Source organism: Mixophyes fleayi, chromosome 5, assembly GCF_038048845.1.
Source record: "Mixophyes fleayi isolate aMixFle1 chromosome 5, aMixFle1.hap1, whole genome shotgun sequence".
NCBI lineage: Eukaryota > Metazoa > Chordata > Amphibia > Anura > Limnodynastidae > Mixophyes > Mixophyes fleayi.
The window spans coordinates 80,482,710-80,502,460 of record NC_134406.1 but is presented as its reverse complement, the minus strand read 5'-3'; the positions used below and the strand labels follow the sequence as shown (position 1 = coordinate 80,502,460).

Sequence of the window (19,751 nt, the reverse complement as noted above, 5' to 3'; positions counted from 1 at the left end):
GGAGCAGTGCGCAGTCCCTCCTCTTCCTGACTGCAGACGTGTCTCTAGACAACCGCTGTCATACTTCGCATCAGTGGTCCTATATTGCTATATAGCGGACACTAGAACTGCATTATAACTCTGGAAATTACAGCCCAAGGATCCAGGTGGAATTACAACCTCTAAGCAGGAACACCATCATCCCGATCACCTGGGTGTGCCAGTACTTGCCATCTGGCCGATACACTGTGATGGCTTCTGCCAGTCTGGTAGAGGAGCTGCAGGCTAGGATCCGGCATCTAGAGGATGAGCTGATCAGGGTGAGAAGCAGGAATGAAACCCACAGATCAAAGATTGAGAAGATGAGTGCAGAGGTAGTGGATTCAAACCCATACAGGTAATATACAAACTGTATTGGTGAGATTGGCATTATCGTTATCCCTGTGGCACCTTTTGGGGATTTATTTTATTATTATTAATCAAATAGTATGAAATGTAAACTACTATACCACAGAACCATGAATGTAATTATTAAACGATTACTATCATTAAAACTGAATATCATTTTTTCAAAACTCAACATGAGTTGTAGCTGCTGTCACTAGTTTTCTCCATTGGAACTAGTACAGTATTTTAACACTTCTCTGCTGCAAACAATATGTAGCTACTTAGCTGATAGCACTGAGAAACTTGTGAGATGAGTAACTTGAGTTAGAGGTATCTGCAAGTAAAGCTGGGTACACACCTATGCAATCATACTTCAGATGTAATGTTGCTAATGATTGAAAGTCCCAATTCATGCATACATACCTACACAATTTACATTCAGATCTGTGATCTTCGTCTCTCATAAGAGTTTGCTGAAAAGACATTGTTCCATCGCTGATCTTGATTTTTTATATAGTTTATAAAACCAAAGTCGACAGATGTCATGTGTTTTGGTACGATAACACATGATCATGGGAGCGTACACCCTATATCTGACCAAACTGTCATGAATCGTGCCACGATAATTGCATAGGTATGTACCCAGCTTTAGGCTGACTACTGTGTGAGGCTCTTGTAGAGACACTGACCTGGACACACAATTCCAATTTAATATGCAGAAAGAAAAAAAGTTAACTTTAATTTTGGGAACACAAAAAAAATAAATTACAATGCTGCCTCTTTAAAGGAATATATGTTAGTTTCTAAAATGTCTGTTAATAAAGCATATTGTTATATCTGGAAAAATAAATGCTGTCTTTACCCCTGTATCGGGTCTATCTTGCTATTTGCTTTTTCATTATACAAAATGAATAGTTGTTTAACACTATTTTCTAAAGCAATTGTTTTGAAAGGCCTTCAATGCTTTTTTAACAACCAAGTTAGGTACGACATTTCACATACCAGATCCCAGCGTACAAAAGTAGATATGTAAAAATGACAACATTTATATTTTTATATCCTAATTGTCCATTTATTTAATATCATTCACCAAGTGTCACTGAGTTTGAAGCTCGCAAGGCAAATAGCTTTTAGCGCCGCTAGTTTTTAAAGTGATAGCTAAATGTCAGTTCATGGGAATGGACTGGATGCCATTAGGTAAATTGAGCATTAGGATGCAAGTTATAGAAATAGAGAATCTTTTACAACTTTAAATTATACCACAGATTTTTTTAATCATTTCTGAAAACGCCTATAGTAGACTAATACATTAAAATGTCTACATGATTTAAGACTACACCCATTGCACACAAACCCATTACTCATCAAACATGTGACCATGGTGAATATTTTCACATTCTGTGTGAGAGAAAAACTGCGTTACAGTATACTTATATACAAAAATAACAGTATAGATATGATTTGAATATGTTTTGATTTTTTTAAAAAAATTCCCTTTCAGTCGCTTAATGGCCTTGAAACGAATGGGAATCGTTGAGGATTATGAGGTAAGATACATAGTAAAGACATATACCGGCATTCTTTAATATGTACATTTACATATACATGTTTTCTAACTCTCAGGGACACTGGGGGCTACAAGATGGACAACACTTCTGTAGATGTTACATTTGTTATCCTTATGTACTTATATCCCCTTGCTTTTCTTCATATATTTGCTTTCCACGAAACCAATCAGTGGAAGCTTGTTTTGGGGTTCACCATCTTCAGCACTATAACTCCTATATTCTGCAAAGCTATCTTGAGGATAATAGTTTGTATAGTCAGGACAACAACTAAATAGAACGTAACAACTTCTGTACTGGTGTAATATTCTTTATTTGCTACCTAGAAAATCCGCACATTTGCTGTGGCTGTAGTGGGTGTCGGTGGAGTTGGCAGTGTCACTGCAGAAATGCTAACAAGATGTGGCATTGGTAAGGTAATACAGATTTTTTTTTTCAAACAATTCTAAGTACAATGATGATTTTTTTCTCTTTGGAAACAACTATTAAAAATAACCATTGTTTAGCATAGTAAACCATTACATGCCTCTCAATTATACATTTTGCAGTCTGGATCTTTAAAGCACATTTCTCAATATAAAAATGCAAAAAAAATCAGCATTTTATTTGTGAAAAAATTATGTACTAGCTATAACTTTTTAACCTCAACAGTAGGGATTTTTGGTAGTAAAATAGTACACTCCCTGTAACCAATAGCAACTAGAGATTAATATTTCATATTATTAATATGAATATTAACATTCATAGGGGACCCCGCACTACGGTAATTTTAACGCAGATTTTTGCTTGCGGCTCACAGGGCTGCGAGCAAAAATCAGTGTTAAAATTACTGTACTAATGGTAATACTGCGCACTGTTACCGTAGTAACGGTAATAGTGCGACTAGTGCAATTGAATCAGGCCCATAAAGACTGTTAGAAACTGATGTCTAATATTTGTACGCATAGGGCCCATCTTGAAAGACTGATGCAAGAGAAGGGGGGGGAAGGCACTTCATATGTAGGCATGCATGCAAATATCTGTTTTTCACCCTTTTGTTATCCTTTATTGCTAAATCCTCAACATATTGCACACTAAATAATATGAAAAATCAAGCTATAGACAGATTACATACAATAAAATATCACTAAAGGCATAGCTTACCTCATTCCAACAACGTCTAATAACACTACGAGTTTGAGTTTGTCTTCTGGCTGTAACTCAGTGGTAAGAGGTGGCATTATACATAACAAGATTCCTGAATAACATGATTGTCCTGTGATATGTCCTCACAGAATACATGCAAATATAACATTCTTCTTGATGCAGCCTTCAGCACACAAGGTTTAGCTAAATATTAAAAACAAAGTTTTCTCAAATATTTGTACAAATCTATAAAAGTATTACCTTTATTCAATGAACTGTGTAGAGAGAACTTTAAACTTATTGTAATATTTATATTATTAATTTTATATATTTCAACACAATATTTTGAGTAAAGTTAAGAGCTGTTGCACTTCCTTTAGATTAAATACATATTTGTCAGTTGATAAAGATGATATGCAATCATTTGTATTTATGGTTGAAAACAAAATTTAAATTGCTGTGCTGGCCTCCCTGTGTCACTAAAAATGTGAAGCACGTTTTCCACGAGCTGTTTTAATTCAAGCCTTTACTTCTTTCTTGAATTACAGCTGCTACTGTTTGATTATGACAAGGTGGAGCTGGCCAATATGAACAGGCTCTTCTTCCAGCCGCATCAGGCTGGTCTCAGCAAAGTTGAGGCCGCAGAGCACACATTGAGGTAAGTTACGTTATTGAGAGTTTGCATTGAGGGATTTTCTTATGAAATCTAAATTTACGTGGTGTGTTTGCAAGACTGAGTTGATCAGGCTCAGTGGTGGATTGTATATATTAGCCCTTAAAGGCAATGGTCCAAGTGGGCCTGTATACCGTGGTATGCAAGATAGTTTTCATACCGCCACTGCTTGAAGGAGATGTCCACCCAGGGAAAGGTTTTGGCTATGAATAAGAAGTAGACTGGTGGCATACAGATACAGAAATGTCAGCACTTTAGATCAGCTATGTGCCTTATCTCCCACACAATCATCTTCTCACAAATAGGAAACAGTTCAATGTGGGAAAGTACAGAATAGTACAGAGGACTGTCAGCACACCAAGGACAGGGTTGTCAGGGGTGCACGCAGGGGGGTTTCGGGTTCTCCAGAAACCCCTCCCCTCCGCAAAGAACAGTGTCCCTATAAAGCGGCACTGTACTATACAGCAGCCGCGGCACCGTCAAAGAAGCGTCCGCGGCGTTGCTGTATTGTAGTACAATACAGCACCGCCGCAGATGATGGCTGCTGTTCAGTGCAGTGCCGCCGAAATGGAGCTGCTGCGCATGCGCGGCAGCTCTCTATATGTTTTTTTGGGGGGGGGAAATTCCCCCTTATAAATTCTGCGTGCAACCCTGGTTGTTTAGGAGAGCTACTGGAATACTATCTCTGTTCAACTGCTGTACCCAGTAAATTCAACTGTTATTGCTAGTGCCATCTCTGTTCCTCCTATAGTGATCTCCGGTGCCTCTTGGGGACAGCAGCTGATGCACCTTGCCTGGTACATTAAGGATATAATGCCATCCCACATGGGTGATTTGTTTAAAACTACAAAACCTATAGAGAGGTTGGGAGTTTATTCGATTCATTCCTTACCTCTCTAGGATATTCTCCACCTGAATCCATCAAAAGGTTTGGGGTGGTTTTTACCACAGTTATATATAATGTGTAAATGTATGTAAGCCCTACAGAAGAATGCATATTGAGTTGTGTTGATGTTTTATGCTAGACTGTGCTGTTCCCATGGTGTCCCACTTGTGATTTGTTGGAGGGAAACCTTCTCGTAGACTTTTGTATGCTTTATCAGCTAAATTTTAAAGCGTTTATCCTCCATTCACGTTTATGTGTTACTACAAAAATATCTGTATTTTGGGGTATAAGGCTACGTGCTCTTTTTACATGAGAGGATAGGCATCTTATTTGTTTATAGTTTAATGTATGGTGCCTATAATAGAACATAGATGTGATTTGTAGGCTTATGCAGCAAGTATCCTGACTATGGCTAATAAAATGATAGCATTCCTTAGCTGGAATTTTAAAGGATTAAACAATAGGGTTAAAAGCTCTCTAGATTGTAAATGCTCATGAGCGGGTCCACCTACCTTCTCTGCGCCTTCATCGTCAGCCTCCCATTATTTGTTCTGTTTTTATGTATGACTTGTTATGCCGACTGTCTGGCTCTGCAGAGTTTTGTGGTATCTTTCAAATATACAACAATAAGTTTTTGTACTATGCTTTTTATCAGAAAACAGTCACCGGGTATTTTATGTCTTATAGGTACACACATTTCTTGCAGCAAAATTCCTTGCAGTCAAACTGGGATGGGCTTACTATTCCCTCCTCTTACAATATTCCAGTGGAGTATCCGTATTGGTTAAAATAATTATATGTGGTAGCAAATCTATAAAGTTACAGAATGGATAATCACCCCCCCCCCCTTCCCTCCAAGAGGAATACATAGATCATTATCCACATATTCCTTCTATGTTGACCGGGGACTTTATCATTACGATGTAAATATATGGATACATTTAGTCTCCCTAATATGAATATCAGTATGGATCCACAACCCACTCCTTTTAATGATCTCAAATTATTATTGTTTTTATGAGACACTTGGGGTAGATTTACTAACACTCTACAACAGAAAAGTGGTGATGCTCCCCACAGCAACCAATCAGATTAAAGCTATAATTTCCTAGAATGGAAATGATGGCTAGAATCTGGTTGGTATGGGCATCACCTCCACTTTTCAATTTGAGTAATATTACCCCTTGGTGTTACCTACATCCACAGTCAAAGCTTTTCTTTTCTTTTCTTGCCTTTCTTCCAATAGAAAATTGAGTTACCATACTGATGTAGCTTTCTTGGTAAATCTTCTTTCCTGACTATATCTGTGAAGTTGCTTGCAGGGCTGTTTCAGACCACTCTGTTTGTAATTCCCTTACATTGGGTGTGTAAACCCTCTAGTCCAGAGCGCCTGCATTCGTGTTGTGGGGCATCTTGTAAAGCTTATGCTAGAGGCCTTATTTTGGGAAATATCCAACATTCTAACCTATTAGCATTGGAGGCCAGATCAGAGGGATTTTTCAACTTCTTTGTTACAGAACGCTCAGTGGAAGGACTTTTATCTGTTTTCTTAAAAAATGTTTGAAGAATGGGACCATGCATACTTGCAGCTACATTCTTGGCCAAGGAGCAGAGCGGCCCTCCAATTATAACATATATCTGCTCTATAAATGGTGCCATGGTGAATAGTCATGATGGAATACATTTAATCTTGCCAAATGTCTTATGCTTCTCCCATGCATATGTCACAGGCAGATTAAGATATTTATTTGGCAGACATTTCTATACTCTCATATGCTCCTATTAGGGTGTGACTTCATATTAATTTGTAATGATTAACTTTTTTAATTTTATAACGGCTCACTAGGTGGCACATTAAACCTATATTTTGGTGTTATTTCTTTTTTTACTTAATAGTCATCACATGCACACAAATTTAGTGTTTTGGAGAGAAGGATATCATAATTCAGATGGGTTCAGGTGAAGGTTTTGTTGCTTTTTGAGGCGCAGCGAAGTACATGTTTTAAAAAAAAAAAATGCATAAAAAGACTTTTTGACTTGCTGTTATTTCTACTTGATTATAGGAATATAAATCCTGATGTCCTGTTTGAAGTTAATAACTACAACATAACAACTATTGACAATTTCCAGCATTTCATGGACAGAATAAGGTAAAATGATCTCATGTACAGTAGTTGTTTACCTTTAATTGTTCTATTCAATGCTAAACTGAACTATGTTTGCATTATCATGTCTTCATGCCCTCATTACGCTTTTTATTTATTTATTTATTTATATTCTTCTCCTTTACTGTGAACGAACAAAGGGCTTTAAAAAATCTTTTTATTTTGCTGGAAACCAGAGACAATAATTCCACAATTAGTACTTTGTCTCAATCAGAATAACATTATTTCTAATAAATGCCGGTTGTTTTGTTTTATTACTCATTTTTATAAGCAAATATTTAAGTGAAAAATTGAGTATTATGTTAAAGTTATTTTCCTGTTTATTTTAGCAAAGGTGGATTAAAAGAAGGGGAGCCCGTAGACCTTGTACTTAGCTGTGTTGACAACTTTGAGGCGCGCATGGCAATTAACACTGTAAGAGCTATTTTATGTACATTTGAAAAGACAAATCTTGGTATTCAATAAACTTGCCCAGACTATTTTCTGGTTGATGCCGTATTCTACTGCGTGTTAGAGACTTGGTAGATTTACTAAAAATTCTAAAAAGGAAAAGTTAAGGTGTTGCCCATAGCAACCAATAAGGTTCTAGCTATAATTTTCTAGAAAGTACTAGATAAATGATAGCTAGATTCAGATTGGTTGCTGAGGAAAACTCCTACACGTTTCCTTATTAGGAGTTTTAGTAAATCCGTTCCTTTGTTTCTGGGAAGTGTGTGAGTTACTGCCACTTAGAAGTGATCTCTACTTACAGCTTATTAATAAAATTGCTTCCAGAAATAAACGTGCACATAGTATTTTTCACTAACAAGTAATACTAGTACTTCAATTTTTTGTCACACTAATTCATGCTATACAATTACAACAATTGTTTTGTTTCATGTAAAGGCTTGCAACGAACTTGAGCAAACCTGGATGGAATCTGGAGTCAGTGAGAATGCAGTATCAGGACACATTCAGCTTATTAAGCCTGGGGAAACTGCCTGTTTTGCGGTATTTAACATGCATTTCATACTCTGTTCATTTGTAGTATTTAAATCATTTGCTGTCTACATAGAAACTTATAGATGGCTACTGTAATGGCCAGAAGGTTCATGCTTGTTGTTTTATTATTGAAACTTGCGTAGTATCCAAAAGAAACTTCCTTTACATAATGTACACCCTATTCATTCACAGTCTGTAGTTTACAAGAATTCTGCAATTTACTTGATTAGAAACAAGCAATATTTTTATTTGTTATAATATTCCTCACCTTAAAAGATAACACTACCTTTAAAAATATATATATGCCTTTTGCCTTCTTATTTTAGTAAATGCACCCACTTACCTGCAGTTCTATAGGTACAGCCAGGTTTTGGTAGCTGTAACCGAATATCAGTCTTTGATTTGCTATTACTTAATAGGGGAATTACACCACTTGTTGAAACCTCCTTTCATCCCATCAGAGTTAGTTGGTGAATAATGTATTCTGAGATCTATATTGTCTCTGTGTTTAATTTATATTACATTATAAAATAAACTATTACTCATTGTAACTGTATATTTGGCATCCCCAGTGTGCACCTCCATTAGTGGTTGCAGCAAACATTGATGAAAAGACTTTGAAACGAGAAGGTGTCTGCGCTGCAAGTCTCCCGACCACAATGGGAGTTGTGGCTGGAATACTCGTACAGAATGTCCTCAAGTAAGTTATTAACTGAAAATGTGTAAAGAACTCCACATACAACTGTAAAGCACTACCCCACAACTGTAAAACAGGGTCAGCTACCATTTGTAAGACAATCTCCCTCCCTCCATACCCGCAATGTTTAGCGCTCCTGCTAGAAAGTGCAGCGCAAGTTGGAATTCAAATGAGTTAATTCAAGAGAAACGAGTTCCTCTTTAATTACCACCCAGCTAAGTTTACAATGGCCAGATTGTATAAAAGGCAGAATGCATGACTTCATATTAAGCAGTTTTATTGCCTTTAATTTATTTGTTAAATTCTCTTTGGTCCAGAATACAGGGTGATTCAAAAGTCTCAGTACACCCTTTTATTTCAAAAACTCTACAGGAATTGGGCCGATTGGCCGATTTCAAGATGGCGCCCATGTTTGGTACATACCATAAAAGATAGACCCCGTCACCCATACCTTACTGGAGTATTCAGGTTTCCCAATTTCCTGTAGAGTTTTTGAAATAAAAGGGTGTACTGCGACTTTTGAATCACCCTGTACTTTAAGTGAATCATATGTGTAGATTATGCTTTACTTTGTGAGCCAACTGATAAAACTAAAGATCTGGTTCATGGGCTTCACATATTCTCAGTGAACATGTCAATGGGAAGATTGAGATTATTATGTAAAGTAGAACCTGATTTAAAGAGAGGCGATATAGAAACACCCAGTGTTATAACTGACAAGTCTTTTCATAGTTAGACCCTACTAGCTTTTCTTGTATTGTAGGTATCTCTTAAATTTCGGGACAGTGAGTTTCTACCTGGGATACAATGCGATGCAGGATTTTTTCCCTACCATGGCCATGAAACCCAACCCAGATTGTGATGACAAATACTGCAAACAACGGCAGGAAGGATTCAAGGTAAGAGGTCCAAATAACAAAACACAAAACCCTTACTGGTAGGCTAATTGGCGTCTGATGAAAAATAACCCTAGTTCATATGGTAGAGAATTTATATTGTAAGCTCCAATAGGGCAGGTACTGATGACTAAACATTCTCTGTAAAGCTCTGCATAATATGAAGGCACTATATTAATAAAGAATGTAACAAAAAAAAAAACAGAGAAGGAGAAATAGCACAGAAATCTGCATATATGACATAATTAGTCTTAATGTCAATGAAAATAATGTCGTTTTCTGTCTCTATTCCAAACTGGGGAAAGAGCGTAAATGGATCCTGTAGATGTATTGGACGTTTAGATGTCTCAACATTACTCACAGTACCGTGGATCTGCCTATTTACTCTCACTTTAAAGGAGAAACCTCCCACCAGCAGCAACAGACACAAATGATTCGGAAAGGGAATCCACTTTTTTGCCGAAATATATAAGGTTATGACTGGTGCTGTAGCTTTCCACCTTCAAATTCCTCACTCCAGGTGTTTAGTGGGATATACTCCACCCGACATGCAAGGAGGAAAAAAGAAACATGCACATAGTGTGATATTGTATATAGTACATGCACATAGTGTGATATTGTATATAGTACATGCACATAGTGTGATATTGTATATAGTACATGCACATAGTGTGATATTGTATATAGTACATGCACATAGTGTGATATCGTATATAGTACATGCACATAGTGTGATACTATATTAATAAATGATGCTAAATAAATTTAACATACTTCGAAAACATTACCTAAATGACAAATGGTAATTAAGAGATTTTGCATTTTTCTGAAAATTGAAGTCAGTCCGGAAGACTTCCATGAAAAATCCTAATCACCATGCATATTCTATTCATAGGTAATAAAATATCACAAGTAAAGCATAATATAGTAACCACTTTCTTAGACTGACCACCCACACGTCAGTTGTGAGTTGAGCGGCAGGGTTATTGTTCCCATAGATTGTAAGCTTGCGAGCAGGGTCCTCTTCTCTGTCTGTATTACCCAGTATTTTATTTATTACTGTGTTTGTTCCCAATTGTAAAGCGCCACAGAATTATAAATAATAAATAATTGATGATGATTGTTCAGTCTGGCCACTCAACGTGGATGGCCAAATCAGACGTGATCCAGCTGTTCGGCTCCTCAGCCTGAGAGTCCTTATGACTTCCGGCTCAATTGCAGGCAGTGCAGCTTTCAGAGCACATTTTTTTGCCATAATGATGCTGTTGATGTCGCTAGAATCATTAGTGGGCATTGGTGCTGGATTTGGCTCACACGCAGCAATATCTAGGGGCCTGATTCATTAAGGATTGTAACTTGAGAAACTTCTTATTTCAGTCTCCTGGACAAAACCATGTTACAATGCAAGGGGTGCAAACTAGTATTCTGTTTTGCACATAAGTTAAATACTGACTGTTTTTTCATGTAGCACACAAATACTTGATAGCTTATTTGTACACTGAAATTTAAAGTTGATATTTGTGTGCTACATGAAAAAACAGCCAGTATTTAACTTATGTGCAAAACAGAAAACTAATTTGCACCCCTTCCATTGTAACATGGTTTTGTCCAGGAGACTTAAATAAGAAACTTCTTAATTTAAGATTCTTAATGAATCAGGCCCTAGAAGCCTATGTTTCCAGTTTATACAAGGCCAGTATTTCCACAACTAGCAAAACAAATAAACTCTAGATAGACAGGCATCCAAGTTGGCCCCTTAAAGCTCTTATTCAGTATTATTTATTTTTTTCTCGGAAATATAGTAGCATTTAAAATTGTTAAAATGAGCTAACCTATACTTTAGTCATCGAAATACACATTAAATTCAATTCATCACCTACTCCAACATGAAACATTTTTAGGGCTACTCCCTTTATACTTTTTGTTTTTGAGTTTTAAAATACAAAACAACTTCTTCCACTTATAACATCAGATAAAGACTTACTGCACAGACACAATCACACCACACTCAGGCGTTTGTAAGAGTTGGCCATAGGGGTCTTGTTTCTGAAGAAACCCCCAACGAGTGTCATCTTAAGGGCAGCACGGTGGCAAAGTGGTTAGCACTTCTGCCTCACAGCTCTGGGTTCATGAGTTGAATTCCCAACCATGGCCTTATCTGTGTGGAGTTTGTATGTTCTCCCTGTGTTTGCGTGGGTTTCCTCCGGGTACTCCGGTTTCCCCCCACACTCCAAAAAACATACTAGTAGGTTAATTGGCTGCTATCAAAAATTGACCCTAGTCTCTCTGTCTGTGTGTCTGTGTGTGTGTGTGTGTGTGTGTGTGTGTGTGTGTGTATGTTAGGAAATGTAGACTGTAAGCTCCAATGGGGCAGGGACTGATGTGAATGAGTTCTCTGTACAGCACTGCGGAATCAGTGGCACTATATAAATAAGTGATGATGATGATCTTGTAAAAGTTAGGTTTACCATTATCTATGTGCAGTAAGTAAACATTGTCTCTGTTCAATAAAATATACTTCTCTAATAATATACCTAATAGACAAATCTCTAGGGTATTAATTGATAGGGAAAGGGAGGTAAACAATTATCTATGCATATAATACAAAATGCAATGTGTCATTCTGTTGAAAACTCTACAAAGGGTTAGCACGGAAGGTACTGAATGTATGTATCTCTCTTATCCAGTTAAAAGAGGCTGCAAAACCGATGCCTGAAGCTGTAGTGGAAGAAGTATCACTAGTTGTACACGAGGATAATGATTGGGGTAAGGACAGAAGTCATATCTATACATTTATTGGGCTGGTGTACAAAATGGTATTTAAGTGGGATGTGCTGTGATGCTTCAGTGTTTCCAGGTAGAGACATTTAAAGCCTTTGTTTGATATTGCAGTACAGTGCACTTAAGTGTGTAGAATTCTTTGAACTTGGATATTAAAACCCCTGATGTAACGGTGCGTTCACAAGCAAATGTCTGACAGCCTGATCAGTGAGCAATGTGACCACACATTGACAATTTCCAAATTGCATCGATCCACCACGTTCCTATTTAAACACCCAAACCACGGTGCTTGCAATGCTTCCATATCGAGCAACTTAAGCCATGTGTGGATTCAGCCAAGTCTAGTATATAGTCCTAGATTTGTCCAGAACGCTAAATCCAGGATTCAATTAATCCACTAGTTAAAGGACCTTGTAAAGTGGATGGTGTTAGTGGTAAACAGGTTGTGTCCATTTGTATGCGATATCTAGGCCTGCAGGAACTGATAGTGTCCTCAAGCACGTTATTCACTCAACCTTAAACTTTCATCTGGAAAATATTATAGTTGCTTGTGCGAGAGGAAAAAGGCCAATAATGCATTTTCCAATTTGCCATCACAGAATTTTTTTTATTTATATAGAGTTAGGAAGGAATTGGACTAATCTTTGGATTAGCACACCATCATATGTAATCATTAATGTCAATAGACCAACATCTAATCTTGCCTTAATGTAATGGTATATGTCCTGAATGTTCTATTATCGACGTTCCTAACATTGTATTGATTTCCTAGGCATTGAGCTAGTGTCTGAGGTTTCAGAAGAAGAATTAAAAGAGGCTTCTGGACCTGTTCCAGACCTGCCAGAGGGAATCACTGTGGCATATACAATTCCTATAACGGTATGACAATGAGTACTTCCTGAGATTATGCAAACAATGTTTTGTATGTCCACATTTTGTACAGACAACACTGAAGAGTGTTTTGCTTTTTTCAGATGAGAAAGAGATGGAGAGGGAGGGGTGCGGTTAATAAATGAAGGAATACAGGATTGGAAACTGTCCATGTGTCCCTCTTACTACAAACCATATTGGTTTCTGGGTTTTGTAATAATATATTTTATAGATCTATATTCTGTGGAAATGTAGAAGTGGCAGTATGGAAAATGTAAGTGAATGGAATTTGGTAGTTTTACAATGAAAGCAGAAGCAAAAGTAGCCATATGGCATACTACCATATACCAGCCCACTCTGACCGCTGCTTATAATTATAGTCTCTGCGTTCATTCTCTAAGCATTTATTATAATAAATCATTTATTTATTTTTGCATTCTGTTAAGGCCAGATTTGTCCTTTTGTTTAGTATAATTTTATATTAATATTTGCATTGGGATAACCTTTTAACAATAAGAAGACGAAATATGCTTAGTTGGGTTTTTTTCTAACATCACAATAAAATGGAAAGCACCAGTTACCGTCTGCAGATAGTGTATTCCCAACATGCAAGTCATACATACGTCAATATGCTGAGAATAGATATCTGCATTATTTTTTTCCTGAAGTGTTGCAAGTGAGACATTACTGAAAGCAAACAAAAAGGGGATAGAACCAATCAGGAGGTGTGTTTAGGCATGAAACAAATTATTATATTAGCCCAGGGTTTGCAGTCACTCACTGGAAATTACTTCCTTGGAGAGCTTATCCTTCACTGTGACTTAACACCGATGCACCACACACTGCATTAAATATAAAACCATACCCACCCCATGTGTGTGTGTGTGTGCAACCCATGCCTAGTTACCAAATCAGTCATGGAAATCAGGACCAATATGAATTACACATTTTATACAGCTGCTTTGCCATATTAGTTTTACAGACATGCAGCACGTGTGTGAACGATTATCAATATAGCCAGGCAACATGTATAATTCAGGTGCATTTGGATTTACATGACGGGTTTGGTAACTCTAACCATGTTTGTACGTAAACCAAATGTCTGTTTACATAGTAACCAGTCCTGTGGGTGCTGGAGTACTCCCAATGTATGGGCTGCCCTTGCCACTAACCATGACTGTGCATGGCACTTTCAATTATATGGGAGGGGGTAACGGGAGCTCACCCTAATTATTTTAAAGAGTTGTCTCTTATGTGTGTGTTCTGAACACCTCATGTCTGACTCTATGTGCTCTGCAACCCATCTTTGTCTATTTATTTCGTACCCAATGTATCCATGTAAGCCCTTTATGTTTATTTGCAGTGCACCTCATTCCTTTCCGGTCTCTATCTCAACTTCATATTTGTCTATTTATATTGTGATTCCCCCATATTCTTTCATGTGCTATTAAACCCCCATGTCTATATGTCAACTCTGTTATCCACATGTCTATAGTATCTGTCCACTTTGACTCCAATATCTGTTTATATGTACAGTACTGTGGAGCATTATACAAAAAACACACGCGACAAGAAATGTAATGGTATGTACACACTAACACCTAAAACAGACACAGCCATGCAAATGCACAAAACACACAAGAACAAGTATACATACTGTATGATCTACTTTACTCTTTCATGGTGAAATGCATACATAGGGAAAGTGACAGTAACCATAACACACAGGGACACATGTATACACAGATAAATGTACCATAAACACAAAACAGACATTGCACTATGCAATCTGCATATTGTAAACAGTACACTTTACATGACACTCTTAAATGCACAAATATCCACACACTTGCATGTATACACATTAATGCATATACTTCTCTACGAAAACCATATATCCTGTATACACACACATGCAAAGAAGCAGACAGACTTGGCACGTATTAATACACATATGAATCATGCTTCACAGAACACTCACAAATACGCCCAGTTAGATTTCACACCAGACTAGGATCTGGTTCGTTTTGTTAGTGACTCATAAAAGCTAAACTGGAAATACTTCAGAGATGTAAATAACTGCGGTACCACCTCCTTGAGGAGAAGGGGACTGTTATGGAGAATGGTTTCCTGATTTTGTGTTATTTGGCTTGCAACAAACATACTTTTATTTCCTAATATTTACCTAGTGCAGTGGTGGAGATTGTTTTATTCATTATGATTTTTGTATGATTCTGCCCACAGAAACCTACGTCAGGAGTCACGGTGGAAGACTCGGAGCAGAGTCTGGAGGAGCTCATGGCTCAAATGAAAAACATGTAGCTCATCCATTCAGTTAGTGGCTGCTGATCCCCCTGCTACAGAGAAATTGTCTCATTCTCATGTCATTGTGTTACATGTTCATATTGTTCTGCATTGGCTGTTCTGGCAACTAACTACAGTAGTTATGTCCATGTCAGACTGTACTTATTCTGTACTAATAAATTGTTCATCTATATTTAAATATATATATTTATATTGTCTTGCTTTTCTCTACAGTGATAAAATGTAATTGGAGGGATGGTTTTGATTTTCTTGGAATACTATACTAGGGGAAACACTGGTATCACAAACGTAGCACAACTGTAAAGTTTTGATCAGTAAAATGCTTCCAGTGATTCTTAACCATTGCTTACAAACTGTAGATCTGGAGATCCCATGTCTCTGAGAAATATAACACTGCCATCCGCGCACTGCTAAGCATGTTGCTATTGCTGGACAATGGCTAGTCAATGCCAGCCTCCGGGTTCTTTAGGGACCAGGGACCCTTTGTGCTACGATCATGGGGCCAGGAAGCAAACTACAGTGTTCAAAACTGAATGATATAGGTTTCTAATGCAAAATGTCAAAAAATGTTTTTCTTTTCATTCCAATTTTTTCCTATGCATCCCTGTCTTATTTCATCTAAAAATATAATTTAATATATATATATATATATTTAGTATTCAGGTGATTGGCACTCCATAAATAGCATGTGTACATTACCCTGTTTCCCTCCTCGGTACTTCACTTGTATGGATAGTACAATAAATAGATTCCAGGTGAGGCGGCACTCAAGGAGTTAAGTCAAATTATAGTTTGTATTAGAAGGGTTTATTTAATCCATTCCAACGTTTCAGTATAATACTTTCCTCGGACATCATGTGAGTCTGACAAACATACTCAATACATATAGTGCACAGCATAATTAACATACCTTTCACCTGCTGCAATGTTAAATGAGATGACTATGTTTGCTCTGCCATCCCAGCATGCATTGCAAGGGAATAGCACTCCCAGTAGATCAAAACTGCCAATGAATAAACAATGCAGAGCATCATCATCATAAGGGGTGTCGCTAACAAGCGTTACCATGGCAACCCAAACAGCTTCTCAACTCCTCCTCTTCACGACCCTATGAAGCGAAGGGACTTTACTCAGGCCATCGATTCCCTTCTTTTAGCAGGAGTTGTTTCCCGAGTGCGGGATTCCCAGAAGGGTCTGGGATTTTATTCAAATCTACTCTCTGTCCCAAAGCAGGATGGGTCATTTTGGCCAATCCTAAACCTCAAGGGACTCAATCAGCATTTGCGAGCTGACAAGTAAGTATGCACCCATGTACAGTGTATAATCCTTTCTAAAATACATTGTATATGGGTGCATACTTACCTCACCCCTTTAACAGAGATAATGCCGTCGGCATGCTCAATGACGTCATCAGCTGCAGCCGCCTTCTTGCTACAACGTCATTGGTTGCTGTCGGGGTGAAGAGGAGTCGTCATCAGGCTCGGGAACCAGCTCCTTTGGAATAGTCACGTTGGGTTGAGTCTTGTTCTCAGCATCGATATGCCGTACCATACCCGTAATATGGTGGTGGTGATAATTGTGATTTTGCCTACAATTTAAACCAATGATGGCAGTGAACAATTAAATATGCCTGGATGTGAATAGCTGAAGCTGGAAAATGCAGCTGGCTGATGACTGCAATCATTATAAGGGTCGTGTCCGTCAGAGGACTGCACCAATAGGGCCCCATAGTAACCATCCGATTTAGTAACCCATGAGAATAATGGACATAATTGTGGCCAAATATTGGATGTTAATGTATGTGGCATTTCTGCAAATAGCCAGTGAAGACTCATTGGTCATGACACTATCAGTATACATAACCGGTTACCATTTATATTTACAGTTTTGCCACGATCTGTACCATGTCAGTCACCTTAGCCATTGATGGCATGCCACTGCCGTTAATTATGCCATGTCCAATGCACTAAACATTTATATCATTGTCAATAACTGTGCCATTACCAATCACATACATTGTAAAGATTATATCGGTCAATTACATTAACATCTCATGAAGATCATGACATCTTAGTGTTCCAATGTGACATCACTCAGCAAGGAGACTGGAATCTTGTGTTTGATTTGAAGTGAGTTCGGTAATGTAGATTAAGATTTCAGAGTTGGGTTAAGATGGTGGATGTGTTTTTTACAAGCAAAACGGAGGATTCGGTGCTGGCATGGACGATAAAGAAGCTCCAGCCGAAACATCCTTTAGAGCGACTTTACCTTCCATCTCAGGTAACAAGCAAAGGATGAGGCGCATTGGGCTTTTCTTGTTCATGTGGATTGCGATGAATATTTATTTGGAAGTGGAATCAGGTAGCTGCAGAATAATGTCTGTCATCAGGCAAAGTGTGAAGTCCTACAGTCTGAATGAGGCCGATAGCCCAAACTGTAAGCTGAAATTGCTATAGAATGATTCGTCTGGAGCTTCTTAGTCGCTCGTCTTCTCACTTTTGCCATGTTTGCTTGCTTGTCCAGACACTAAACAAAAACATACTAGTAAGTCAAGTGGCTGCTGATGAAAATACACCCGTTTGCGTGTGTTAGGGAATTAAGACTATAAGCTCCAATTGGGCTGGGAGTGATGTGAATGACAAATATTCTCTCAGACTGAATGGGATTATCATCGTTGTTTATATTGCACCTCAGAATCCGCAGCACCACTGCCAAAAGTACAAGAATGTCGTAAAAAAAATAAAAATTGAACACAGCAAGGCTAATGTCAACAATAAGCATAAACACAAGATCATATATGAATACAATTAAGTGCATTAACAAGTACAAGAATGTAAGTGGCAATCATAGTAAAAGCAGGTACAATGAAAAAATTGAGTGGATAACAGGAACATAGAAGGTAGACGGGCAGACTAAAGACCTAGGATAGAGAGGACCCTGCTCATGAGAGCTTACATTTTATAGGCTGTCCCTGCTGGTCTGGAAAAAGATCATAACATTTGCTACTACCAGTTTACATGAAAACAGCTGACACCACAAAAACCGACACACTGTGTAAAACAAAGTGAATACTGTAATGTGAATCATACACAATGTGGTCATATGGCAGAAATCATGGCGAGACTCATCTGCAGTGTAAATGGAACCAACAGCAGTCCACATGCCCTATTGCTAGCCTACTTACACAATTGCTCCCAAAACAACCTTGGGATGTTTCAGATGTGGGAGGAAAAATTGCATAACCTGAAACCTAAGAGCATTGAAATTAAGTTGACATTTAAGAAAGACAGTAATAAAATCAAGTTTTAGTAATTTTGATAGCAAATATGTAGTTTACATCATGGAGTGTCCATGTCATCCATTATATGTTGACCTCACTTTTCGTCCTCTTAGAGTATGATTTTTTTCGCTGCAATATGGTTAAAAAAAATAAATCTAAATTGCAGCCTATATCAAGACATTTCAATGCTAGTCCATGACAGTAATCCTGCTGGCCTTTCCATAATGAAATTGAACAGGTTAATACAACCACACAAGGGGGCAAAAATATGTATGAGATTTATGGATTTTATATATATATATATATATATATATATATATATATTTTGTATATAAATGCTGAACAATCTGAATGTCAATTTGATTGGCTGATACAGATGTAAATACTCTGTTTTCCCTTGCACCGGTTACCTCTGATGATTCCATAGCATATGTGTAAACACGTTAACGCTTAAGGTGTTCCTGCTTGTTGTAACACACTAGAACGTCACTGCTGTACAGCCTTATGCTGCCTTCTTTATTGGAGAAAATGGCTGGAAATTATTCTTACTATTCACTAGTAAGGAGATAGAATATTCTGTATTCAACCACCCGTAATGATATACCGGTTTGCATCTATCACAGCAGAACCTAATTGGTCAAACCAGAAACCCTGTTACAAATTACCTTCCCCCTATCTCTGTAGCAAGCAATGGAATAGTGGAAGACCATGTTTTATTGCATTGAATAAAGCCACTTGGGAGTACTCTGTCTTTCGGGTGACAAAACTCTGAAACAAGCAAAGGAATAGCGGAAGACCACACTTCATTGTGCTGCAGCCTGTTGGAAGCATTCCTGTACTCCGATGGTAAGACTTAATAAGATATCTATGATACCCCATGTGCGGAGTTCACTCTGCTAAATTGGGGACGTCGATTTGATTTTCAGGATCTGTAATTTGCTCATGTTTTCTGGGCACCTGGACAATGAAATTTACTATCCTTGAATATAGGATGTATTTAGCTACAAATCAATCAATTGTAACAATGTTGAAAAACTGTTTGGCAATTTTTCACGTGATTCAGATATGTTAGTGATCCCATTGTTGCAGAGGAAACAATGATAATGAAGTGTCAAGTACTGCATGACAAGGTGTAACTATA

At 37.7% G+C, this 19,751-nt stretch overlaps 1 protein-coding gene across 2 annotated transcripts; it reads left to right on the top strand.

Moving 5' to 3' along the window:
• Positions 1 to 31: 31 nt before the first annotated feature.
• UBA5 (ubiquitin like modifier activating enzyme 5) lies at positions 32 to 15,512 on the top strand. 2 transcript variants are annotated; one of them, XM_075212457.1, is made up of 12 exons: positions 32 to 376; positions 1,868 to 1,913; positions 2,258 to 2,347; positions 3,605 to 3,714; positions 6,679 to 6,765; positions 7,110 to 7,194; positions 7,666 to 7,770; positions 8,334 to 8,461; positions 9,222 to 9,357; positions 12,042 to 12,120; positions 12,908 to 13,014; positions 15,250 to 15,512. In XM_075212457.1, exons 1-12 carry the CDS (start codon positions 231 to 233, stop codon positions 15,325 to 15,327), a joined length of 1,197 nt encoding a protein of 398 aa, XP_075068558.1. In that variant the 5' UTR covers positions 32 to 230; the 3' UTR covers positions 15,328 to 15,512. The 2 variants fall into 2 exon arrangements, with proteins under 2 accessions (XP_075068558.1, XP_075068559.1); XM_075212458.1 differs by lacking the exons at positions 32 to 376; positions 1,868 to 1,913 and having other exon boundaries at positions 2,258 to 2,342.
• The last annotated feature ends 4,239 nt before the right edge of the window (positions 15,513 to 19,751 follow it).